The sequence below is a fragment of the Eublepharis macularius genome, chromosome 6 (genome assembly GCF_028583425.1).
Source record: "Eublepharis macularius isolate TG4126 chromosome 6, MPM_Emac_v1.0, whole genome shotgun sequence".
NCBI classification, from domain to species: Eukaryota; Metazoa; Chordata; class Lepidosauria; order Squamata; family Eublepharidae; genus Eublepharis; species Eublepharis macularius.
The window spans coordinates 58,132,684-58,159,866 of NC_072795.1; the positions used below are offsets into that span (position 1 = coordinate 58,132,684).

Here is a 27,183-nt window from a genome sequence, read left to right on the forward strand (position 1 = left end):
AATAAAAGAAACAAAGTACTTGAAAATGATCACAGAACTCCTTATAATCTGTAATTTCACCCTAAAGGTCTGATTTCCAAAAATTACTCTCTTTTTTTAATGTTTGCAGGGTAGTTTCCCAGCAGAATATGTGCTAGATGAGGAGAGCCAAGGGAACCTCTCTTGCCTGGACAGCAACCACTCACACTTCATCCTAGTAGATGACGGGACACATGGGAAATATGGCGTGGAGATCCCCCTGAGGACCCAGCTTGAGAAGTTTATTTCAGAGCAAACAAAGGTGAAAGAAGGTAGGGAGGTATCCTGTTGCTGACAAAGTCTGGAGCCACAAGTGTAATTAATACTGGAATATCACCTCATTTGTCTGGCCTTAGAAACAGAATTGGCTTGCTGTTGTCCAATGAAATATCACTATACTTAATATATTTTTTTACAGTGATTTTACTCTGTCAGATAGTGATTCCTAGCTGGTGTTTTTTTGTGATGAAAGGACCTAAATCTTGGATCAGTGAGCAATATCCTTATCCTAGGGCACAATTGGGCCTATTGTTGCTGATGATGATTGAGAAGAGGACTAGCAGTTTCTTCAGATTTAGACCGTGTTTCCTGCAGTGTCCTTCATGTGGTTCTGCATTCTGAAGATGCCTTATAGAGTGGTTTCTGGTGCCAGATTATTTATTAAACCCGTGCCAGTGGGCACCGGCAGGAAGGGAAGAACAACGGCTGTATACATGCAGAAATGACTAAACCTTTATTTCCTCACAGGAGTTGCCATTAAGATACCAATTGTTTGTGTAGTCCTGGAGGGTGGCCCTGGGACTCTTGATGTAAGTACTCCAATGGGCACAAGAGCAGCTCATTTTGGAAAAGAAAATGTTGTATAGGAGAATATTACTATTTTTAACAACTGCAGACCTCAGGTGCATAATGTCTCTGTGGGGCGACTATTGGCTGGAACCAGTTTCGGGGTATTTGTGTAGAAATAGCTGATGCAATATATGTACTCAACAAAGTGTTCTGATTTACATGTGTCCATTTATATCACAAATGGCAAAGAAATTCTCTACAACAAGAGATATTGAACCAGTATGCTTTGGTGAGTGTACACTGGGCACATGTTCTCATGTGGTAGTCTGTGAGGGACATGTGCACAGCTAGATAACAGCTGGATGTCAACAGGATTTGAGCCCAGTGGCACCTTAGAGACCAACTGGATTTTCAGAGTGTAAGCTTTCGAGAGCCAGAGCTTCCTTCCTCAGACACAAAGAAGGGAGCTCTGACTCATGAAAGCTTACACTCTGAAAATCCAGTTGGTCTCTAAAGTGCCACTGGGCTCAAATCCTGCAGTTCTACTGCAGACCAACATGGCTACACGCGTAAAGCTGGATGTCACTACCTCAGCCTACACTAAGTACCTCCGCCTACATTCAGCAGCCATCAGCTGGAGTAGTGCTGCAGGAGCAGTTTCAGTCACTGCCCTAATGGCCGCCCCTAAAGGCATCAAACTCCATTTCCCCTTGAGTGGCTGTATCTGGAGTGTTTCTAGCGAACCACAACCCAAACTCCCCCTGCCAGCTCTAAAGCTGCTCAGAACCATTCTGTCCATTATGCAGTGTCGTGGGAAGATTCTGGACTGCAGAACTTAAGACTATTTGAAGACTATACTTTTAAAGTCTTTCCCACGTACAAAACTCTCTGCATTTAGTATGATGTCATGGGGATGCTTATGCTAACCCTTTGTTTCTCATGTGCTACATGAAGGGAGTCTTTTCTCTACGCTGGGCTACCCCTGGGCCTGATCCGAAAACTACAACTGGTCTAGAATGCGGCGGCACGGGTCTTGACTGGTATATCCTACCAGTCACATATCACACCTGTCCTGCGCCAGCTGCACTGGCTTCCGGTTGAATTCCGAATCAGGTTCAAGGTGTTGGTTCTTATCTTTAAAGCCTTGAGCAGGTTGGGACTCTTTGGGACCGCCTCTCCCTGTATGTTCCCCGGAGACCGCTTCAATCAGCAGATAAATGTTTACTGGTGGTCCCCGGCCCTAAGGAAGCCCGCCTCACTTCAACCAGGGCCAAGGCCTTTTCAGTCCTGGCCCCAGCCTGGTGGAATGCTCTGTCAATGGAGAACCGGGCCCAGCGGGACATATTATCATTCTGCTGGGCCTGTAAGACAGAGCTGTTCCACCAGGCATTCGGTGGTTGAAGGGGGCGATGCCATGTCGGCCTCCCACCTTTGGGGTGGGGGGTGGTAGGAATTGGCTTTAAATAACTTCCGGCTCTCCTTTCCTACAGACCATCTACAATGCAATCACCAACGGCACCCCTTGTGTGATTGTGGAGGGCTCGGGGCGTGTGGCTGATGTCATTGCTCAAGTGGCTAACCTGCCCAACTCCAAAATTAACATCAAATTGATTCAGAAAAAACTGAGCATATTCTTTAAGGACAGCTATGAGCAGTTCACTGAAAATATGATTGTGGAGTGGACCAAAAAGGTAAGGCTGAAAAATAAATGTGGAAATGTTACAGGTTTTCATTAGGAAAGTTGTATCCAGGGTTAAGGATCGGCTGTTGCAGTCTCTATTTCTGCTGCTGTTAATTACATATTGAGGAGAAATTTGATATATTACTCCGGTTTGCCAAATGTGCACTTATAAAATGGTTACTTCTTTTCCACACTCCCTGAGGAAACCTTTGCTCAGCACTGCAAAGGTAAGAAGCCTATGACTTGGTGGATAGCCTACGCAGCAGTGAGGCTTCAACCCATGGGTGAGGATGCTCAGGTGGGTCACACTCACAGCCCTTCCTGCTAGGTCTTAAGCCTACCTAAAGGAGCCATTTTTTGCTGCTTTCTGGAAAGACCTGCTGCTCCTCAGAACAGTGACCTGGATTTTTCTGAGAGCCAAGCTACAAGTGACACCTGACGCAGGTTGGACACTTGTCAGCTTCCCTCAAGTTTTGATGGGAAACTAGGCATCCTGGTCTTGCAGCTGTAATGGAGAGCCAAGCTGTAAAACCAGGACACCTACATTTCCCATCAAAACTTGAGGTAAGCTGACAAGTGTCCAACCTGTGTAAGGTGTCACTTGTAGCTTGGCTCTCAGACGGCAGGATAGGTAGGCTGGTCATGGTGGCCTGAAAAGGGGCAGAGATTAGGGCCACAAAACAGAAGTGGAATGGTCATGGCAACATGTGGATAATAGCTCAATGGCTCATAAGCTGCAGCTCAAGGGTTTAAGGTGGGTCCCAGCTCTGGAAAGAACAAAGACCTCTGCCATGTAATGTAGTGTAGTAGCTTTGAGTATGAACTGTGATCTGGGAAGTCCCTTACTCAACACTGACCTCAGCTACAAATTTACAATTGTTTCAGCCTTATACCTTCTTCTTACATGGTTATGGTAAAGCTTATTGAGGAACCTTGAACTCTTAACATTCTTTTATTTGTTTAGATTTTTAATATTCCACTTCTCCTTCCCAATGGGATTCCAAAGTTCTCCTCTCTTCCATTTTATCCTTGCAACAACAACTAATGTTACATAGGTTAGTCTGAGACTAGCCCAAGGTCATCCAGTAAAGTGAGGATTTAAACCTGGGTCTCCCAGATCCTAGTCTAACATTCTTAACCACTACAGCATGCTGGGTTCCTTCTTATATGATGCTCTTAAACAGTCTGCTTTGAAAATTTACTAGATATGAAGACAGAAAACCTTTGTATCCCCATTACCTACTGAAATTAAGAGTCTCTCTACACGAGACATCTAACATATGAAGAACACGTGTTGGGAGATGCAATGTTAGCCAGGAAGGGTAGTTTAAAAAGACAGAGGTGGCAGTAGGGCAAAGGCTTTGCTATACACTGGAGTTATGTGAAGGGGCTGTGAAATGTCAGAAGGGAAACTTCAGCCCATTACAACCTCTCCAAGTCCAAACCCAGCTCTGGAAAGCAGCTCCAGCCCATTTCCATTCCTTTCTGCCCTCTGTTGTGATCCCACACATTTTTAGACTGGAGAGAAGAAATTGACAGAGCCTTAGGGGGAGGCAAAGATGAAATTAACAAACGCTCTGAAGAGCAATCTCTGCCCACTCTGTCTTTTTAAACTACGCTTCCCGGTTAACGTTGTGTCTCCCTACACTTGACGAACATGTGCCAAGGCATCTCATGTAGAGACAATTTAAGCTTTGGTACACGCAACTGGAATGAAACACAATCTGCTGCTCTTTATCCCCACCTCCTTCCTATCTTTTTTTTGTTTTTCTCATCACAAATTTGGACTTTATAAATCTCCATGTTCATAGATTACACTTTATACATTATAAATAATAATGTCAGTCTTTCCCTGCTCCAGCTGACTAGGGAGGCTTTCTGTCTCTGTACATGGCCTTTGCCTGGGAAGCTGAGGTTGGGAAGTTGTGTGCTCTAATCTCTCCACAGTGACCTTGCAACATAGGCACTGGTGCCCCTCTTTTCATAGTGTGTCACCACCCATGGTTGTTAGTCCCTTGTACCTTGGGGTCCCTTCTTGTGCCAGGGATGTTGTCCAGGGGAAAAACTGCCCCAAGGAGGGTTACAGTAGCTCTGGCTTTGTGGTCTGGATGTGCAAGCAGAATTGTTGCAGTTCTACTAAATTTATTTCCACGAAATAACTATTAAATGACTTTATTTCTACTAAACAACTTTTAAATAACTTTATTTCACAGCTCTAAAGTAAAATACAAGCAGGGACTATAGGTTGCAGGCTAATGAAAATAAAGCTAGAACAGAATACTAACTAAAAGCAACTTACAGTTTTTGGACACCAGCCCAGCAGGAGCAGATGGGTAAGAGTGTACATATATGTACATATATGTGTACACACACACACACACACACACACACACACACACGAACAGCATCCTTTTAAGGGAACAACCCATGTGGGCTCTCAGACAAGTTACCAATCCACTTTTAAAGTTCAGGATCCGAAAAACCTAGGAAATCTTTTTGCCCAGCAGCAGGGTGACTGCAGATCAAAAGATGCATCTGCCTTCCCTCCTGAGAGAGCGACCTGGTTCCCAGGCTGCTTCCAGCCATCTAGGATTCAGGGCACCATAAAGTCCCAGCCAGCTCTTCCCAACTAACAATTATAAAAATCCAACTCAGATGCACTGGAGGTCAGTATGTCGCTGGGAAAACTGAGAGACAGTGATGCTGGAGAGAGGCAAGTGCAATGAAATCTTGATAGAGAAGAGAATTCATTACTTAATGTGGTTACTGCAGTTCTCCATTTTCTTGCAGATCCAAGATATTGTGCGGAACAGACAGCTCCTGACCGTCTTCAGGGAAGGCAAAGATGGGCAGCAGGATGTTGACGTGGCCATTCTGCAAGCAATGCTCAAAGGTGAGCTGCTGCTACAGATGCACGTAACCTCAGCTGTTTTGGACAGGTGGACATTCTTCTGCTTGAAATCTGGCTCTGGATAGATTTGTTTTTTCTGATGGGCAACAGAAGCTGGATTTGCCCAGTGTTGCTTGGCTTTTGTGTTTATCACCCACACTTCCCCAAAATGTAAAAAGGAAAAAGTGAAAGAGCAAAGTAAAACCAGAAGTGTCCAGTATTGGAGCATACAACGGTACCTGGTGCTTGAAAAAATAAACCTCCAAAACAATGTGAATAGCTTGTGGAATGGGTGCAGTGTGGTCTGTGTTGAATCTAGAGGAGGTACATTTGTACAGAAGCAAAGCTGGAAGATTTGTGCCCTTGAAGAAATGTCTGTGTAGAGCTTAACTGAAGGCCAAGTTGGATTTGTTGTTTAGGTATTTGGGGGCATCAAGCTCATAGCTGGTTTGAAGACTGGGAAGTGGCACTGAAGTAGGAGTGTTTCAACCCCTTCCTCCCATACCCTTTCTCTGACTTAAATAGTCTGCTGCTGTTTGTTCTGCAGGGTTGAGGGGAGGGAGGGACAATTACAGAATGCAGGTTAAGCGCCGCCCCAACTCAAGCTGCTTCCCTGGTCTTCAAAGTGGCTGTATAGTGGCTGTATCCCCACCATCTCCTGTTAAAAGGATTAGGTAGGAGGCGAAGAACTACAATCTGAGACCCCGGAAAGCCACTGTCAGTCAAAGTAGACCGCTCCAATCTTCATGGACCAGTGGTCAGACTCAGAATGAGATAGCTTCAGGTGTTCTTTACATATCTGTTGCAGCCTCCCGATACCGTGATCATTTTGGCCATGAGAACTGGGACCACCAGCTGAGGCTTGCAGTAGCGTGGAACAGGGTGGATATTGCCCGAAGCGAGATCTTCACTGATGATCATGAGTGGAAGGTGGGTAGGGTAGGTTTTGGGTGACATGTTGGCAATGAGTGCATCCTCTTTCTGTCCACATGGTTTAGTGTAGGATCCAGAAGTACCAGGCTGGTCTTGACTGCAAGAATGTCTCTTGATTTATGGAGGCAGAGAGCTGACTTGGAAGGTAAAATTAGATGTTACCAAATACTTCAAGTTGCTGCTGTTCCTTGTCTCTTTGCTTTTCCATCCTTTTAACATGTACCATAACACAACATATGACATGCATTCATTGCAATGTGTGTATCCCCTCTCCTGCCACGCATAATTGGCTTCATATAAGTCACGTAATTGGCTGAGAGGGACAAAAAGATGCACAGGTGGATGACATCCCATCACACATCGTGTCAGTACAGCCAATATGGGACAATGGTTAGTGGATCAGACTAGGAACAGGGAGACCAGAGTTCAAATGCCTAGTCATACAACTCACTGGGAGACCTTGGACCAGTCATTCCTTCTCAGGGCCAAGCTACAAGTGATGAATGACACTTGAACAGCAAGTGGATTGAGTGGAGGGCAAGTGAACAGGGAGAAATACACTTGCTGTTCAAGTGTCATTTGTCACTTGTAGCTTGGCCCTCAGCCTAACCTACCTCACAGGATTGTTGTGAGGAAAAAACTATGAAGCTATGTAAACTGCCCTGACTCCTTGGAGGAAGGGCAGGATTAAAATGAGTTAGATAGATACTATCTTTTGTTGCAAGGAAGCGGACAAAAAGAAGTGCGAAGACATTGGCACAGTAACTCTTTTCCTGTTTGCTGAGGTCTCACTCTGGGTCTCATCACATGAGACAAAATACACTCGAATTACATGGGTAATTCAAGTGTATTTTATAATTCGAGTGTATTTGAGTGTAATTCAAGTGTATTTTGTCTTGTGTGGTTTGACTCTGTGGTTCATGGGAAATACAGAATACCCCTAATGAATGGCTACGCTGTTTGCAGATCTTGGAATATTTCTGATGGGCCTCCTTCATATGAATTAGGAACAGGATTTGTGCAGGGAAAATTTGGTAGCAAAAAGTCTCAGGGAACTTTTATGCAACTAAAACCTCTTCAGTCTGGAAGTGAATCCTAACAATGTTGTCACTTGCTTTTATGTGGTGTCAGGCTGCAGCTACAATCCCCAGGAGGAACTGGAGGTTGGGGCCAGGTGCAACATTAACACACCAGTGTGCTTACGTCACTTGAGGTAAAAACTGAACATATCTTTACTCTCTAGGATTTACAAAAACTATAGAGTTTTTGTAAAATGCTAAAGCATCCTCAAGTCATTTCCAGTTTTTACCAGAAGTGACATAAGTATGTTGGCATGATACCGGTGCACGGTCCTCCCCCTGTCCCATTTCCTCCCACTGGCACCTCAGGCACTAGCAGGCATTGAGCCAGGAGGCCTTCTGCTATATGCCTCCCACCACATGCCACGTCCCTATGTGGTGTATGGGAGTCCTGGCAGTTAAAACTGAAGAGGTAACATCAACCTCCTTAAACTGCTAAGGTCACCACCACAAAGAATGAATGTTGGCTGTGCTGGCTTTGTGGAAAATAAAAGGAAAGGACAGCTATTCTCTCATCAACAAAAGGCTCTGGAAGATAAGGGCAGAGTGGGTGGACCATGTGATTTGCCCCCACTTCTCTCACAGATTCTATTCCCATGTTACTCTTTGCAAGTAGCCTTGCATCCAGCAACAACACTTCACATTTCTGAGGGTTTTAGAAACAGAGGCATGAGTTATTTGACCTCTATTGTTGCAGCAACAGTAAGGTTGCTTTTTAGTTTTGGCTTGATGAAGAACTGGGCTGCACCCTTACTAAACATTAACCTTGGCAGTTTGTACATTCATCATGTGTGATTAATCTCCTAGGACTACAGAGCAACTTCTGGTTTCTTTACTGAAACAGAAGGTATTGTCTCCACATGAGGTTGGACTGGGGTTTCTGGCTCTGGATATTGGCTTGGATCCACACAAGCATTTCCACAGGCAAATGTGTTTTCCGTACTATTCCACTCCCGTGATAGCTCAATATGGCTCTTACTTCCCTGTTCCCAGGGGGAGACAGGAAAATCATGATCCACAGAAAACACTAGTGTATTTCCTTGCTTGGAGCTAGCCACTGTTTTCCTTCTTTCATGGAGGTATAAAGTAGGCACAATGGGAGACATAACAGCTGAGCTTGTAATCACTGCTCCCTTCCCATTAGCTGTGTTCTGCCTGGTTTCATGTTTAAGCTACAGCTACTGCCATTATCAGAGATGGCTCCAGCTTCCTGCTCACTTCCTCCTTCCTGCCTTTGAAATTCCTTTCATTAGACCCTCTCCCTGTTTCTATATCATGGGGAGGACCAACCCAGGCCTGATCCCTCTGTATTAATACTGTCTCTTTCTGGCTCTTTTCCTGGCCAACAGCCCTGTGATCTGCATCCTATGATGGCCGCTGCCCTCATAGCCAACAAGCCAGAATTTGTGAAGTTGTTTCTGGAGCAAGGTGTGCGCCTGAAGGAGTTTGTTACCTGGGACACCCTGATCTACCTCTATGACAACCTGGTGGCCTCCAGTGTCTTCCACGTGAAGCTGCAGAAGGTGCTGCTGGAAGAGAAGGAGCGCTCAGCCTTCTCCAGAGTGCCCAGGGTCCAGCTGCACCATGTATCCCAGGTGCTGAGGGAGCTGTTGGGGGACTTCACACAGCCACTATACCCCAAGCCGAAGAACACCGAGCGACCTCGTCTCTCCATCGCCGTGCCTCATATCAAGCTCAATGTACTTTATTTCTGTAATGATGCTAACCCCTTAAGCCTCTTATGGGTCCCTCTAGCTTACAGTAGGACCTGTCTGCTCTTTCTATCATAGGGCTTCCTTATCCATACCTACTCCATTTTTCCCTCTCCTCTCCTAATAGTGGCCCCTGCACAATATCCCAGGGATACATGTTTTTCAGCCCAGCACCAATCCTTGCTAAGTTCGTAATATAAGCAGGCCTTAATTCTTGTCACTGTTTCTTGCTGTCCCTTTGCAGAATAAGCTGAGGTGAGACACTCAATACTGGGGATTTCTTCTCTTGGCATTTAGGAATTCAGACTATAATGTTTAGAACCGCTCTTCTTCCACCTTTTGGTGCTGCACTTTGATCCACACTTCCTTTTTTGATCGTTTTTGATCTTTGCACCCCAAAATCTTTCCTGCAAGCGGCTAAAAGCCATCCAAGGTTGATGTCCCCTCAAATTCCTCTGCTGTTCTCCCCTGTTATACTAGGAGATAGTGCTAGAGAAGATCAAAGAAGTTGATGGAGAAAAGCATCCAGAGAGTCCTGCACCAGGACTTGGTTTGCTCCTTGTTTTTTTTCTTCTTGTGGCTGTAGCTGAATGGCAATTCCCTTCTGAGGCTGCTTCCGCACAGTGACGATGGTCTTTGCAGGTCTTATTGCCTCTGCCAAAGCACCACTGGAGGGTGTTTATTTGCTTTAAAATGGTAATTGCTATATTATTATAACACTATACTGATATAACAATTACCAGTTTTTTAAAAAAGGAAAAAGCCTTCCAGTAGAATGTAAGGGAAGGGCAATGGTGACCGCATGGATGGAGGCGGAGTCAATAAACAAGGATCTGACATGTGCAACAATGCACACCTTCTGTCAATATGGCATCCAGACACTCTTTGACTGTGATCTCTCCCTTATCAAACCAGGGTTGAGAAAGATTGGGTTGTTAGATTGGGTTGAATGGAGGTTTCCCCTTGTTGGTACTACTCAGAATTACCGGATAAGCATCTAGTATGACTGGTTTTGTGGTTGAATGTCGTTTTTATTTACATGTTTAAAGGGATCCATTTTTCAGTAAAGTCAGTTGATTTGAAAAAGATATCCGCTTGGAGAAGGCCTTCTCTGATTCTTTGCTCCTTTTTGTAGTGCTTTAAAAACATGATTGGAGAGGTTAGAAAAGAAATAGAATTCTACATGGAAGTTTTGCTCTACATGGAGGTTTCCCTTCAGCTATACTGTTTCCGGTAGCATCTGCATGATTTCATCCTCTGCTTCTGTGTTTTCCCCTGCTTTGCTGTAGTCCTTTCCAAATATAATTTAATACAATATTTTTGAAAAGATTATAGCCAAAGAGTCTTTGGATGTCATGTGGATGGAAAGGTGTGCATTTTTTCAGTCCTGCCCTCATTAGTACCATTTTTCTTAGCTTGATCACCCCAGCAGCCATTTTACCCCTCCACTGGAGGGCTTTTCAAGCTTTTAAAAATAGGAATAAATTATCTTACTATAATGTTATACCTTTTTAATGATATATTGCAACAGTGTACTAGGTACCAGCTTTCTTTTTTTAAAAAAATAAGTCTTGAGCCCTTTTGGTTGCAGATTTAGAATGAATAATGTACTGGCTGCATGTTTCTTCTTATAGCTGCAACCAGAAAAGATAGAGGCTAACTTTTTAAAAAAAATGAAAGCTGGGAACTAATATATTGTTACAATAGATGGTTATCATGTTATAATGCTGTAGTGCTATAGCTATTACCAATTTTTTTAAAGCCTGAAAAAGGTGGATATGTGGCAGCAATAGAGAGATGAGGAAAGCAAAGTGAGAGAAAAACTAATGAGTAGAGCTACACGGAAAAACATCTTTGTGTAAAAGCTGCCTCTCTTCATGGGCAACCAGGCCTCTGTCAGAGTCCCTTCAGCTTCCTTAGTGGCTGTTGTCTGCCTCCAACTTTTACAACAATTTCCTTTTCTGTAGGTACAAGGGGTGAGTCTTCGATCCCTCTACAAGCGTTCCACTGGCCGTGTCACATTCACCATGGATCCCGTGAGAGACTTGCTCATTTGGGCAGTTGTCCAAAACCGCAGAGAATTGGCTGAAATCATCTGGGCTCAGGTAAAGACTTGTTTTCCCAAGCTGTATCCAGACAGGACTGTACTCACCTCAAACGTTCTTGTGAGAGAGACTTCAGTATAGTAAACATAGCCTTGTGGATTTCCCTTAGCTCTGCCTCCAAGACAAGTGACCTTCACTGATACAGCTAGCAATTTCCCCCCTAGTGAGAGGTAATGGGGGTACCCTCGACAGTGGGGATACCTTTGCAAAGAGACTTAGGTTTTGCTTTGTCTCACTGAGGTGCTAAAACTGTCTCTGGACACTGCAAATGGAGATGCAAGTGACTTACTGTTCTTCCATTTGAAAAAAAATCCTCCAGATAGAAAACTAGTTGTCAAGGAAAAAAATTCTTTCTGACCTGCTAGAATTCTGCTTTCAGGGTTCTGTTGGTTCATTGGTTTGTATTGAAAACTGTTCATTTATGTTAGCAGTCTGAAGCTGACATGTGGAATAGATCAAACACACGTTTACTTCATTGGTGAGAACTGGACAAGGGTAGACAACCTGTTTGGCCTGAGTGCCACCCCTTCCATCTCTATATGTGAAGATGTTGCTGCTCTAGCAAACAAACGGGGGAGGAGAGACAGGGACTGGCAAAAGGTTGGATGATAGTCAATGTGATGTAGAGGTTGTTAGAGTGTTGGACCAGGACCTGCAAGATCTGAGTTCCAGTCCCTAGTACACGTTGAGTCTATTGGATGACAAGTACCCTTAGGCACTCTCTCTGCCTGTTCTACCAGAAAACAGTGTTGTGGGGGTAAATTGGCAGGGGAGAGCTATGCACAGTACCTGGAACTCTTTGGCAGAAAGGCAGAATAAAAATGCATAGATAGATACTTAGCCAGACACAAAGAGCATGCTGTGCCCTATCAGTGCTGCCAGGATCTCAAGGTTTCACCTTGTCTGCTTGGGCAGAGAACCAGCCCTGCATGCTGAGCAAGCTGGTCCGGCATGCCACTGATTGGCACATACAGTGGGGGGGGGTCACCTGCCCATAACCAGATTCTAGAGAAGTTGGGAAGCAGAGAATTGCAAAGGTGCCAGCAGATCAGGAGCGGGAAGGGTGATCTGTGCTTAAAAAGCATCCTCCCTTCCAAAAGCTTAGACTGCAGAAGGGTACGCAGTCAACCCAGGGCCGGAGAAGTATCATGTTCTTGCTAATTGGAGTTATTTTGCTGCAGAGCCAGGACTGCACTGCAGCAGCTTTGGCCTGCAGCAAGATACTGAAGGAGTTGTCCAAAGAAGAGGATGACACTGACACCACAGAAGAAATGCTGACCCTGGCAGAGGAGTATGAACACCGAGCCATTGGTGAGTCAGAGCTCAGGTGGTTCAGCTTCAGGTGTGGGCCTAAGAGCAACTCTGTTCTCTTGTTTCTGAACAGGCAGCTGAGTTGCCATGTCCCAGACTGCTTCAGTCCTTTCCCCCCTTTATACTGCGTTGGCCTCATGCAGCTCCGTCCCAACCCAAGTATCCTTTAGAGAGCAAACTGCTAAATTCTGGCCTAGAATTCCTTTTGCTATGGCATTATCTCACAAAAAACTGGAGTTCAAACTACAGTCATATAGATTCCAGCGGTTTGATTCAGCCTGAAATGTGGCACATTTTATGTAGTTGCTCATTCAGCAATGCTCTAAACCACAGGTGGGCACTGGAGTCAGCAGTCAGAAGCCAGAGTGCAACTAATAAGGCTTAACTATATGTTGCACAGTCTTTGGGTCATGTCTGGGTCCATCCTGAGGCCTTTCACTCTGATGTGAATCACAGGTTCCCTGCTAGGAGCTCAATTTCCAGGCATGCAGGGGCCCAATTTTGATTGGTACCACAGTGGACAAGTAGAGGAGGCTTCAATGTGTCCCCCCACTGACCTGAAATGGCCCCAAAGAGCTGCTATTTGCCCTTTTGAGGAAAACGACACTGCTGCAACAATATACAGAGAGCCTCCAACAGGCTCCAACAGGCTCTTGGGAAAATGGCACTGGAAGGAAGGTTTAAGACTCCTCTCTTCACATGCGTAGCCCCAGTGTGAATGAGGATGACAACACCTGGGAGGCAACACATCTGCCAACCAGAACTGGAGGTGACCTGGGGGAAATGTATTATATAGTTAAATCTTTAAGCCCATCCCCTTCCCAAGTCTTGGAAGTGCCCTTTCCTTCCACTCTGTTTCCTTCCTTCCTTCTCAAACTCTTTGATTCCAGCCACACACACTGGGTTTGCACCTTCTGTTTCTGGTCTACACACTGTGTGTATCACATGGTGTTCATACGTGGCAGCACAAGCAGTGCTCATGCTGAAAATCCATGTGAAGGCAGCAGGTGCCTTAAAAGTAATAAATGTCTCTAACCCCTATTGTTTTTCTAGGTGTTTTCACTGAATGCCACCGGAAGGACGAAGAAAGAGCCCAAAAGCTCCTGATCCGTGTATCTGATGCTTGGGGCAAAACCACCTGCCTGCAGCTAGCCCTGGAGGCTAAAGATATGAAGTTTGTGTCTCATGGGGGAATCCAGGTATGATTCACTTGCTTGGGGTGCTTGGGGTGCTTCCAGATGACACCACCAAAAAAGCAATGTTGTTTCGGTATTACTGTACAAGAGCTAAGCCAATGTAGTGGTGGTTGTGTGTTATGTCATCCTTGTGTCTTTTCCAAAAGGGACAAGTATGCTAAGGAAACATTATCCTCCTGCCTTTTATTAGAGGGTGCATCTCTACTGCTGCTGGTGGAGGAACTTGCCTCTTTCCATGTAAAGAGTGCCTTCCATTGCCAGTGCTGCCGCTGCAGCTTCTCTAGGGATAGAAAAAATCACTCTCCCCTTAACTAGAGTTCCTACCAACTGCTGCTGCTTTGCTTGCCTATCCTTTATCTCATAAGAGCTCCCAAGTCACTTTTGCTGCTGTTTCATGGCAGAAGAAGGTAAAGTGAAATGAAATAATGAGCAGCTTCTCAGTTTCTTCTTTCTCTCCCTTGAGTCTACAGGACTGACTACATGGCTGAAGGGAAGCCAGCCTTCTCAATGTCACTTTTTCTTTCCAAATTAAAAGTAGTGTGTTGTGACATCTAGTGACAAGGGACCTCCTCTTGAGTCAGCTCAATTTACTCTTGCTTTTTGCAGTTTTTTAACAAGCTGTCAGAGAAATAAACAAAACCCTTAAAGTGCATGTTAAGAAAGATCACAAAATCCTCTCACCACCATGGATTTTTTGTACATAGGCTGTTGCCACCTTCCCTTTTCTTTTCCCAGACCTGCCTGGCTTTGGGGGCTGACACAGTGGCAGCCGGGTCTCCTCCTCTGCTTCTTCCTCCCTGCTTGTGCCAGGCTGCCTAGCATGCTGTAAGAGCAGCATGCCAGATTCAAGTAGCTCTGAGAAATGTAGTTCCCTAAGGCTCTTAGGCCCAGCCACCCGTTGCTGTAACCCTTGCCATGAAATTTGGAGGAGAGCAGGGAAGGGAAAGGAGGGAGGGACTAGTCATGTGGCCAGGAACGGAATGCAAGCTAATAGGAGCCCAGGCCCCAATCTGGAAGGGTTGGGGCTTAATCTGGCATTAGGGTGAGTCATTTCCAACTGAGTTTGTATTCCAAAAGTCCTGCAGTTCAAATCTCAGCCCCATCGCTAGTTACTGCCACTGCTACAGCCTAGTTCGTCATACATAATTTAATATTTTGAAAGTACAGTTTTGCTTCATCACCTCTGCATTTCAAGGCAATGGGGGAAATAGACATATGCTGATTAGTTTCATTTCCCTTTGCCTTGAAACTGTATCTGAACCACTCCAACTTCACATGCAGGCATTCTGAAAAGCATTTTAGAATAGTTACTGGTGGAGAATTACAGTGCAGTCTTAAACAGAATTACACCATTCTGCACTCATTGACTGTAATGGATGTAGAAATTTATAACTCTGCTTAGAACTCCACTTTTAGCCAGGAAATGGAAAGAGTCAGGCCAACTGCACACCGTCACCCAGCACATCACAAGCCACACCACCAAACAATAGCACTGCAGCAGTTAATACCTACATCTGTTTATATAAAAATGGAGCTAAAGAAGCTTCAAAAATTGGGAGAATAACTGGAAACAAAGGTGTATGCAGTGGTTGGGAAAACATTGTCTGGATACTCAGGAATCCAGGAGTGAACAGCTGGAGTCATTACCAGAGAAAAGGGCTGCTGGGCACCCACTCATAATCCCAGGTTACAAACAGGGAGGCAGGTGGTCACTCAGGGGTGCAGTAGTCAAGTCAAGCTTCTTAGCCAGGCTCTTGTGCTGGGCCACAGCGGAAGGCAGCGCTCAGAACCTGGTCTTACTCAGCCATGGCTGGAACACACTCTCCTCTGGATGCAGTGTGTGGGGAGGTCCTCCTTATTCTGTGGCATAAAACCCACCATGGAATGTCCCTATAGAAAGAGCATCCCATCCTTCACCTTCTGTCTGCCATATTGTATAGGATTTAGGAGCAAGCCCCAGCCTGTATGGCACTTTGTTCTCATAATACTCCTCTCTCCTTTGCAGGCCTTTTTAACCAAAGTCTGGTGGGGGAAGATGAGCGTTGATAATGGAATATGTCGAGTTATCCTGTGCATGCTGTTCTTCCCCCTGCTCTACACTGGCCTCGTCACATTCAGGTATTTGAAGAGCACAGTGCTGAGCTTTCAGGTCTGTCCTCGATGGAAGGTTCTGTGTGTATGTGTGTGTGTGTGTGTGTGTGTCACCACAATGCACAAACAAGGACCCTCAACCTTCCGATTCTGGGCACTGATGACAGCCACTCACAGCAATCAAGCAGGAGAGGAGTTCCTGTTCATTAGTTTGTGAGACTTTTCAGTCTCTGGGTTCACTCTGGGTATATCCACGTGCAAGCTATGAAGCCAGACAAAGACTTAAACAAAATTTCAGCATATTGACTTAAGGAGTGTTGGCAAAGCATGTAGATATTGGCTCTGTAAGACAGTCTCTCAAGGCTGAATCTTTAGGAAACAGAGACTACTCTGCAGGTGTCTTCAATTCACTTAGTCAGCACATTCTTAACTAGGCCAAAACCTCACCAACACTTACAACCAGGGTTCAGCCATCTTACGAGGACTTAGACCTTAAATTTAGGATTTCCTTACAGTGCTGCACATGAATTTACCTCTTATAGCATGGTCTTCATCCATAAGATGTGCCCTTGCTGGTGACTAGAGGTGAGGTCTAGGACTGACTGCTCTTTGAGCAGCTATCCTAAAACCCGGGCAGTCAAGACTTGAAGCCAAAGGACATAATAAGAATTACCCTGTTAGCACTTCAGCTCTGACCACATAGCTAGATATGGCAGAGTCCTGCAAAGATATGAAATCCCTGTGGCAGTCATCTCTACTCAAGTTGTTCTTTCTCATTTCCTTCCTTTCCACAGAGAGAAAAGGCTCCAGCCAATGACTTGCCTGACTCGCTTCCGAGCCTTCTTCACTGCTCCCGTGGTCATCTTCCACCTCAACATTCTGTCCTACTTCAGCTTCCTCTGGCTCTTTGCCTATGTGCTGATGGTTGATTTTCAGCCAGTCCCATCCTGGCGGGAGTATGTCATCTATTTCTGGCTTTTTTCCCTGGTGTGCGAGGAAACACGACAGGTATTGGCTGCTCTGAGCATATAAGAATCACTGGTGGCAGTGCAATCAAAAAGGAGGGCTCTTTGGCTTCTTTGGACTGTTGCCTCAAGCTTAAGGCCTTCTTAAACAATTGTTTTATTATGCGGGGAATTTGTAATTGTTACATTGTGAAATATGGTCTCTGACTCTTCACGCTGATTACTTCTGATGAGTGTCAGTGGTTACAACAAGCAGTACTGCCAGTTCCATACATTCTGAATCAATAGGTATCCCCTCAATCCCCAAAGTATGCAATCTTCTTTTTTAATATTCTAAGGGTTTTTTGAAGTAGCGATTCTCACATCTGTCTGGAATCTGTTTTGAAGTATGAATGAAGTCATATCTCTTTAGACTAATTAAATTTAGTTTAGCATAAGCGTTTGTATGTTAAGCACTTCAGATGCTGAAGTGGAGTTCATTTTACTCTGCAGTTACCTCTGTGACTACCTCAAACTGACTTTTGTAGGTTTAATTGGGTTTTTTTTCATACTATGTGTGGTGGGAAGGGAAAGAAAGGAGCCAGCAATTCATTACATTTTGCTGGGCACATTTCTGTTTTACTGCTTAGATATTTATCTGACCTGTATTAAAAATCCTGTAGTCTCAGCAGAAATGTATGGAATTAAGGCAGGTACACATCTCCCCCCAGCTTTTCTTGGATGGATCCTGCTTCTCTTTATTCAGTAGGAACGTGTACCATGATCCCATTAAGCATTGCAGTCTGCTTCCATGCTTTAGGGGCCAATGAATAAACAATTCTGTTTAGAAAGCCCTAATAGCATTGTCTTTATTGACACGACAAAACCATCCCTCTTCTCTCAGCTTTTTTATGATCCTGATGGGTTTGGGTTCCTGAAAATGGTTTCCTTGTACCTCAATGATTTCTGGAACAAATTGGATCTTTGTGCCATCCTCATCTTTATAGCTGGACTGACATGCAGGTGAGTTACTGTGCAATGGTACCAAAGTACTTTTTTCTGAAAAATGAAAAGAACAAGACATTTTCAGGGGTTGTATCAGCATAGTATTTGTTTCTTTTAAGTCTCAATGCTGGGATCTGCTGAAAATATTATATAATGTTTGGCTCATTTTTTGTCCATTTCTTAGGTTTCCAGATGCCTGGACATCAGGGTTGCACCTGCATTCTGTTTTTGCCTCTTTAACTTTGGGGTGGTTTTCATTTCTGGTTTCACTTATGGGGAAACTGCATTTACATCAAGCTGATACCCATTAATATGCTGCGGTTTCCCTTGATGGCCTTCTTAGTCAATTGACAGGGGCTGGAATTGCTGGTTAAGTCACCTACTTCTTTTGCTTCTCCAGCTATTCTTTTCCCATGCAGTCTTTCTTAAGGCCCACCTCCAGGAAGTCTCAATCCAGTTCCTCCTTAATCCTGGTCTCTTCTGTTTCTCAAGGGCCATTTTAATCTCTTGGCTGCTGAGCTATGCATACCTTAGGTCCCAGAGCTATTGGAGCTAGAGGATATGCATATTCCTCTTTGCTAGTTGCTGCATGGGAGGTAATGGGGCAGATGTCTGCATCTCTTGAAAATCAGGCCTCCACATGTTTGGGAATATATTTGTACCACGTCCTCTGAATATAGAAGAGCGTGAAATGGACCAGTTAATAAATATGCTTTTCATTTCCTTACTCTGCACTAAGATGGATCACAGCCACTTTATATCCCGGAAGAATCATACTGTCTCTGGCTTTTATTATCTTCTGCCTGCGTTTAATGCACATTTTCACAGTCAGTAAAACTCTAGGACCCAAAATCATCATAGTAAAGAGGATGGTAAGTTGCTGTTTCTACTGGTAATACATCATTTTTGGAAGCCCCGCTGTGTCTGCATGCAATGCCTGCCCTTCATTTCCTGCTGAGAGTGGCAGAGCCATGACCACAGTTGCTGTCAGGGCAAATATGATTTTATTCCTGTGTTCTCTTGTGGATTTGCAGATGAAGGATGTCTTTTTCTTCCTCTTCCTCTTGGCTGTCTGGGTCGTGTCCTTTGGAGTGGCCAAGCAAGCCATACTGATCCATAATGAGAAGCGTGTGGACTGGCTCTTTCGAGGCGTCGTTTACCATTCTTACTTGACGATATTTGGGCAGATTCCTTCATACATTGATGGTATAGAATTGTTTTGCTCTGTAGGCTACCCAGGGGCATTTTTGAAACCTTCATTATTAAGACTATACTCAAACAACCCCAAATGGCCCATGGCTAGCCTAATGAGGGGAGGGCTTGGACTAATTTCACAACACACAAAAGCTGTAGAGATGAAGCAATGGTGTGAGAGTGATCGGTGAGTAGGCCTATGATCATTGTGATAATGGCAGCTGTCCTGCACATTCTGTTGTGATATAACAGAATTCATGATGAACGTATCCATTATATTTTCAACTGAATGACATCTGTTCTTTCTTCTTCTCAGCATACTAAGGGCGCAACTTGATACCAGATGGCCATATCCCATGCCCGTTGAAAACAAAGGATCTTGCATCCTATAGGGTGACATTAGATGATACATTTCTGCATGGGCATGCACTGGTTTTAACATGCTCCCTGCAGTCACATGGCAGCTGAAGGGAACGGCTTCTTTTTTTTAAAAAAAGCCTCCTGCCCTTTTCCCACTTCTGTTTTCTCACATGAAAACTGTGTGTGAGCGGAGTTCTTTCACTTATTTTGCAGCTTCATGAGGAGAATCTGTCCAGGAAAGTCGGCAAAATAATGCCCCTCCCCCCTTGTGCCATTGTCATGCAGGAAAATGGCTTCAGGGAAAGGCAGGAGTTCTCTCTCCCTTTGTGGCACCATTCTGAGCTCATTTGAGCTCTCTTTTTTTAATAAAAAAAACACACTTCCCCTCAGCTGTCGTGTGACTGCGCAGAGCATCTTAAAGCGAATGCATGCCCATGTGGAAACATACCATCTACAGCCACCTGCAGAGAGGCCTCAAAACCATGATCTAGAGATCAACCACCGCCCCCCCCCTTGTTTTTTTTGACATCTAGCCTGATGAAGATTCTAGAGAACTCAAAAGCTTTCACAATGTGTTGTGTCATTTTGGTTGGTCTTAATGAAAGCCAAATATTACATGACTTCTGTTTTTGGATTTCACTATGGATCAAAAAGGCTACCTACTATTTTTTAGAAACTGTGCTGTTACCATATGTTGAGAAAATTAACCTGGGGAGCTGCCTGTATTAAGCCAGTTCTAGCCTGATCAAATGACGTGAAAATTATGGAGATTTCTTTCTTAGGCCCAGGGCAGCTGCATTACTGTGCTCCTCAGCTCTTGTTTTCAGAGCACAGCTATAAATAGTGCTCTGAGCAGCTATGGATCCCCAGGAGAGGAGATCTTCCGATTTGTCTCCAGCAATGGTTTAGAAGCAGCACATTTCTTAAGAGAGGAAGGAAAGTGAATGATGCTGTGAGTCATCCTGTGCACTATTGACAATTCAGTCCGCTCATGTAGGACAGACTCATTTATTCCACCTCTCCAAAACCCACTAATGTACCTAATCTCTAATAACAGAACCTATTGTTATGTGTTATAGAAACTAGAATTCGGAACACACTGAACGACCAATAAAAGTAGCGGGCGTCGTCTGTTGTTGGGATACCTTAGCATTCATTGGTTTCAAAACATTTTTATCTCAGGAGTGAACTTCAACATGGATCAGTGCAGCCCGAATGGGACTGACCCATACAAGCCCAAATGCCCTGAGAACAATGAGTCCAATCAGCAGCCCATTTTCCCTGAATGGCTGACGGTCATCTTGCTCTGCCTGTATCTTCTCTTCACCAATATTCTCCTCCTCAATCTCCTCATTGCCATGTTCAAGTGAGTTCCATGTTTAGTGTCCTGTTGTGCTGTTGCCTTCTTACTGCCCCAGAGTGATCTAAAGCAGACAGGAGGAAAAAGAGATAGAATAATGCATCACTGCTCCTGAATCTGCTCAAGTGTTATGATGGCCATAAACTCAGGAGTAGAGATGGGCACGAACAGCAATACGAACAAAAAAAAAAGCCACGAACAACCCAATCTGCTGTTCACAAACAAGTTGTTCGTGAAGCCCCATTCTAAACAAACAAGTGGTCGTTGCAAGCCTCATTTGTCAGCCATTCATCAAGCCAGACAGTCTGGCGTCTTTCAATCAATTCCCCTGGCAACATAGGCATGGACTGTCTGAACTCCTTCTGGCTTTCCTTCTGGCTTGTGAGTTGTAACCCCCCAAAGTAGCTTCCAGCAGACAGTCCAGTTTTTTCCAATAACAGGAACAGAAAATAACAGGAAAGGGAGAGACCCATGGATCCCACCCAGTAGCGCCCGCTCTCCCGGTGCAAGAGGGACGGGCAGAATCTCCCCACCCCTCTCACACTGGGCCACAGTAGCCCGGCAGCACCGGCTTTCCCAGTGCGAGAGGGACAGACAGAATCTCCCCACCCCTCTCGCACCGGGCCACAGCAGCCCGGCAGCACCAGCTCTCCTGGTGCGAGAGGGACGGGGATAATCTCCCCGCCCCTCTTGCACCGCGCCACAGCAGCCCGGCGGCGCAGGGGTGGTGCAAGGGGGGGTGGGGGCTGGGGGTTGTGGGATGTTTAAAGGGCCCTGCCACTTGCAAGTGGCAGGACAGGGCCCTTTATCAGCTGGCAGGCGGCAGGGCCCTTTAAAGGGCCAGGTAAGTGGGTTGGAGGGAGGGGGGGCTAAGTGGGGGCCCCCATGAACAACAAACATGTTGATTAAACAGGTGAGGTTTGTCAATGTTCATTGTTCATGGATGGCCACGAACAACTAACAGCATGTTTGGGGTTTTTTCCTGTTCATGCCCATGTCTACTCAGGAGGCCAAAAATGCCTCTGGGATTGGATCAGACAAAAGGCTGAGGACATCACCTCAGTGTGGCGGGGGGGGGAGTCATGGGAAGTTCTGTCTCAGTGGAGGAGGCTATCTGTGACTGAGGGCAAGAAGAGAAGCTGGGCCTACAAATGGCAGGAGCCCCTCCTTCAGTTATGGTTCAGGTTTTTTTGGAACTCTGGCACATGGGTATAAACCTTGGTAGGATAAGCCCTCTTGACCAGAGTTTGGAAAGCTTCACCATTGTTTTATTTTGTGTCTAGGGCTGGAACAGAGCCAGGTCAATGAGAAGGAATTTTTTCTTGGTAAATCCAACGTACCTTTCTATAAAATAAGAACAGCAATGCTCGATAAAACCAATGCTCTATCTAGTTCAACACCCTGTTTCACACAGTTACCAGCCAAGGCCTGTTCCTGGTATTGCCATCCTTCTCTTGTATTCAAAGGTTACTGCCTCTGAACATGGAGGTTCCACGCATCATGGCTAAAAAGCCATTGATGGATCCAGGGGTCATTTTGTAGAAAAAGAGCTGGAGGAACTCATTAGCATAACTCATTAGCATAACTCATTAGCATATGCCACGCCTCTTGCCATTGCCGTGTGTCATTAGTATAACTGATTTGCGTATCCCACGCTTCCTGGCATCACCTATTCTGGCTGTTTTGGACCCAATCCTGACCATTCAGGAATAAAAGTGGGCCCAAAATGGCAAAAAGGGGCTGAAAATGGCTGAAAAGGGGCCCAAAATGGTCAGGATTGGGCCGCTGATGAATGGGAGAGTGACCCACCACCCATCAGAGGCCAAATCCAGGCCATTTCGGCACCAATCCAAGCTGAAACAGGCCCAAAATGGCCAAGAGTCAGGTGGGCAGGGCCTCTTTGTCCTTAGGAAATCATCAAGTCCTAATATACTTCTGACTATGGCTAGAGATATGCAGGGTTCCTCTTTGGAGAACTGCCGGAACTGCGTTCCTGTGCGTTCCGCCTCGAAATGAGCCCTGGATGGATCCATCTTCCATGAATTTGTGTAATCTCTTTTTAAAGACATCTAGACCAGTGATTATCACTACAACTAGTGGCTGTGAAGTACTTCATTTTGTCTGTCCTCAGTCTACTGCCAATCAAATTCATGTTTTTATGTTTACCACCTTGGGGATTCTAGTTGGATGGAAAGGCAGCATAGAAATGTTTTAAATAAATAAATAAAAATAAATATCTTTTTGATTCAGGAGCCAACACAATATTCCAGTTGTGGTTGCACCATAGATCTATATTACTGCCTTTATCCCTAGTGGCGACTTACATTGTTCTCCTTTCCTCCTTTTTATTCTCATAACAACTGTGTGAGGTAGGTTAGGCTGAGAATGTGTGACTGGCCCAAGGTCACCCAGCAAGCTTTCATGGCAGAGGGAGGATTCGAACCCAGGTCCCCCATATCCAGCATTTTAACCACTACACCACACTCATTCCAATCCCTAGCCCAGAATTTTCCCTTTTCACTGCTGCTGCACACTGAGTCAACATGTCATTGATACCATTAAGTTCTTCCAGTAATCTCGTTGGGAATGTGCTTCTGCAAGGCCCATCCATTCCACTCCTACTGACAGGATATTTAGGGGATGACTTCTGCTACCTCTGGGTGCTGGTGGGATACATAGGTTACAAGCAATGTGTGGCAGAGCTAATCTTTGCCCTCTCCTTCTGTCCCAGCTACACATTCCAACAGGTGCAAGAGCACACAGATCAGATCTGGAAGTTTCAACGTCATGACCTGATTGAGGAGTACCATGGCAGGCCCCCTGCTCCACCGCCCTTCATCCTCTTTAACCACTTGCAGCTTTTTGTCAAGCGGGTACTTCTCCGGAAGCCAGCCACGCGTCACAAGCAGCTCAGTAAGAAGCTTGTTGTTTGGGATCTCACTGGAACAGTGTTGGGGATCAGTTTGGCCTATGCTCCAGGCACATGGTCTTTTGTGACCTTCTTATGGTGATGTGTCACTCATTGATACTGGAAGAAATGGGAAGAGGAGACTAGGAAAGTGATTCTCCATCTGTGGAGGAAGACATCCTAACTGGCTGAGACTTCCTCCCTTGTAGTTGGAGGGACACCCTCCCAATTCCAGTCTTGTTTGCTCCACAATGTCAGGCTTTTGAGAAGCTCTACTTTGACAATGCAGCTTCCTTAACTACAAAATTCTCTATACTAGGCTTTTCTCAATTTATCCCACCCCCAGTTCTTCCTGACTGTTTGGGGGGAAGGAAACAAAATTCCTCCACATTGGTTTGTGCCACTTAAATCGATGCCCTCTGCAATATCTGCCTCTGAGCAGCCTGTGGCAACAGATGAAGTACCCCTGTTGCCCAATGCCACCATATGGAGGCCAAGGCATATGGAGAGAGGCACCCAAAAGGGCCACTGGCAGAAGCAGACACCAAGTTCACAAGCAAACATAGGGGCTGCAAGGCTTGGCTGTCTCAAAGGAGAACTCGCATTCAACCAGAGTAGGAGAATGTGCCTCTAACTACGCATGCCCCTTTTCAGTCACTTGGTTGGCTAGACCCTCCAGTCATTTCCTCTGCTTTCCTTTTCCTATTTGGCCTGCAGAACAGAAACTCGAGAAGAATGAAGAGGCATCACTCTTGTCTTGGGAGATGTACCTGAAGGAAAACTACTTGCAGCACCAGCAGTGCCAACAGAAGCAGAACACTGAACAGAAGATCCAGGATATTGCCAAGAGGTGAGGGCTGCTTTTCCTTGGCTAAGCTCAGTCACCAATACCAGATCAACTGGCTGTCCAGCTCCAAGCAACCATACGATGGCATCACTCAAAAGAGCTTGGGAGGGTTCAACAGCCCCGCTGGTTCATGCCTTGGGATAACTACCCCACTACAGCTCCCACACTATCCCAGTTGGCCTGTCATGAACCTACATGCCAGTTTAACTGTACAAGTGGAAGATGAGGGACGGGTATGCCTGAGTGCAATGAGAGAAGTACATCCTGAACAGGGCTTTAAGCTTACCCGAAAAAAGGAAGCTGAGATGACCTGGCAGCTTTCCATAGAAACCCATGCCTTGAACTCAAATCTTTTTTAGGGTGGATATTCTAACAGAAACATTAGACCTTGATCGGGTGAAAAGTGCAGGGCTGATGAAGCAGAGGCTGGCATATCTAGAGGAGCAGGTAAGACTAGCTAAAGTTGAAAGCTGATATGGAAGGTGGTTCAGTCTGAGAAGAAGGCAGCCCTGTCTGAGAACTGGAATGGGTGGGGAGCAAATTGGGGTCGAATTACCCAATCTTGCAAATCATATGACTTGCTGGATTATTTAATATATTTTCATACAAAAGAAGAATCTCTCCAGATTCTGACATTCCAACTTTTCTATGTCCTATAAGTAGTAAAGAGGCAGGAAGTAGAATGAATTTTCTGTCCACATAATTAATCAACCCACCTGTGCTGAGAGATTAATCTCTCAGGGAGACCCCATTTGAATGCTTTACCAGCTTTAGAAAGTGTGTCTTGAACAACCCCTCTCTCCAAATAAAGTGTATGCCCGAGATCCTTCTTGGGATGTAGAGTTCCTCAATGACTATTTCCTCCTGTGGACAGAGTTGCAGATTGGTTAGAGAAGAATTAACAAGTTTGATTTGATCTCTAGATGTTCCAGTCTGCCAAGGCCCTGCAATGGATTGTTCACTCACTCTCTAGCAGTGGTTTTGGACTGGAGGAAGATGCTCCCATTATGGGTATGTCTGACTACAAGAGTGTAAGTACAAGGGACACTTCTTAAAAGTACTTTGGTTCCAGTACCTAAATACAGAATACGTACCTGTCTTGTTGCTTCCTCAGGGCACATGTGTATCACTTGCAGCTTTCCCTCTGGGAGGCAAAACAGACACAAGGAAGGTCACAGATCACTACCTGTCTTTAAAGGTTAAATTGTACAGCCACACAAGAAGGGGAAACACTTCAACCTCCGGTCGGTTTCAATAATCAAAACCAGGCATCCCAAGCTTTTATTAGCACGTTAAAAGGAAAAATGCTGAGCTTTTAAAGGACTTTCCCCCCTGTAAAACATTAATAACAGCATGGTAGCAATTAGTGAAACTGTGCAGGGGAAGGGTTAAATCCTCTCTTCCTTCTCTGTGTGGCCCTATTCTAAACTGTGACAGGACACAATTGCAGTTTCTTTTATGGACAGAATGAGATGAGTGACCTTCATCAAGTCTTTTTTTGGCCCACAGAATTCTAGCAAAAGGAGCCCAATCCTTTTCCTGTTGCTGTTTGTACTTATTTTGAAAAGAAGTATGCACTATCAAGCCATTGCGTGCCCTTTCATAAGTATCCTGTGTGTATCCTGTATTTAGACATTAGAACTTGAGTACGAAATATATTGCAAGCAGTGGACCTGCTGAGTTGGCATGCACTGCTCATCCTCCACCCCAGTTGCTAATTGGCAGGCTCAAGTTGTTTTTTTGCCCAGCTCTTCTGAGCTTTGGTTGTTGTGGGTTTTCCAGGCTGTATTGCCGTGGTCTTGGCATTGTAGTTCCTGACGTTTTGCCAGCAGCTGTGGCTGGCATCTTCAGAGGTGTAGCACCAAAAGATAGAGATCACTTGGTGACACTGAGAGATCTCTATCTTTTGGTGCTACACCTCTGAAGATGCCAGCCACAGCTGCTGGCGAAACGTCAGGAACTACAATGCCAAGACCACGGCAATACAGCCCGGAAAACCCACAACAACCATCGTTCTCCGGCCGTGAAAGCCTTCGACAATACATCTTCTGAGCTTGTTGTGAATGGTTTGAAGAAGAAGAATGTAGAGGACTGTGTCTTTTTCCTTTAAAGCAGAATGAAAAAATTGTTCTTTGAAAGTTGTTTCTCTTTTTTTGTTACTCCACCCCAGAACTGACATCTGAATCATTAAGTGTGTTCAGTATCATATAGTGAGTGGCCTGTGAAATATTTTTAAAATGTGCGTTGCATGAGGATCTCCTCTCAACACATGCCAGATAGTTCTTTTTTTAAAAAAAAAAATATTTTATTAGTTTTCTCATAAAAGTAGAAATAGGAGAAGGGGGAATGGGAGAGGAAAAGGTAAAAGAAGTCATATAGTCTGCTTATATCAGCATTCTACTTATCTACATATCACATCTTTTCATACTACAAATCATTTGACTATGATTGTTAATAACTTACAATAGTGGCTTCATATATTTACTACATTCAGGTCTTTATATTTGTTTTTAATCCAATTATAGAAGGGGGTCAATGGGGCAGCAAAGTCTTCTTCCATTTGTCCTTTCATTAATGAAGTCAATTTATCCATTTCCGCATTTTCCATTATCTTCACTATTAGTTCCTCTTGCGGGGGTATTATTTGATGTTTCCAATAATACGCTAATAAAATTCTGGCCGCTGTTACTGCATGTACTGTGAAGTATTTCTGGTCTTTGTTCAGTTCATCTGGTACGCAGTTTAACAAAAATATCTCTG

At 44.9% G+C, this 27,183-nt stretch overlaps 1 protein-coding gene and 1 long non-coding RNA gene across 2 annotated transcripts in view; one reads left to right on the top strand and one right to left on the bottom strand.

The window, feature by feature from the left end:
- The window catches only part of TRPM2 (transient receptor potential cation channel subfamily M member 2), a 60,617-nt gene that overhangs the window by 16,955 nt on the left and 16,479 nt on the right, over positions 1–27,183 (top strand). The window contains exons 6-24 of the mRNA XM_054982772.1: positions 110–290; positions 766–827; positions 2,298–2,498; positions 5,279–5,381; positions 6,187–6,308; positions 8,740–9,090; positions 11,070–11,207; positions 12,389–12,518; positions 13,572–13,717; positions 15,720–15,832; positions 16,600–16,813; positions 17,654–17,772; positions 18,494–18,626; positions 18,789–18,960; positions 20,491–20,674; positions 23,400–23,581; positions 24,294–24,426; positions 24,783–24,870; positions 25,347–25,434. Coding sequence (XP_054838747.1) covers positions 110–290; positions 766–827; positions 2,298–2,498; positions 5,279–5,381; positions 6,187–6,308; positions 8,740–9,090; positions 11,070–11,207; positions 12,389–12,518; positions 13,572–13,717; positions 15,720–15,832; positions 16,600–16,813; positions 17,654–17,772; positions 18,494–18,626; positions 18,789–18,960; positions 20,491–20,674; positions 23,400–23,581; positions 24,294–24,426; positions 24,783–24,870; positions 25,347–25,434 — 2,860 coding nt within the window. The remainder of the gene's footprint in view (positions 1–109; positions 291–765; positions 828–2,297; positions 2,499–5,278; positions 5,382–6,186; positions 6,309–8,739; positions 9,091–11,069; positions 11,208–12,388; positions 12,519–13,571; positions 13,718–15,719; positions 15,833–16,599; positions 16,814–17,653; positions 17,773–18,493; positions 18,627–18,788; positions 18,961–20,490; positions 20,675–23,399; positions 23,582–24,293; positions 24,427–24,782; positions 24,871–25,346; positions 25,435–27,183) is intronic.
- Positions 20,597–25,661, bottom strand: LOC129332022 (uncharacterized). Its single transcript, XR_008597305.1, has 3 exons — positions 25,518–25,661; positions 25,140–25,287; positions 20,597–20,732 (listed from the first exon to the last, which is right to left on the bottom strand). It is a non-coding gene; the product is annotated as an uncharacterized LOC129332022 (long non-coding RNA).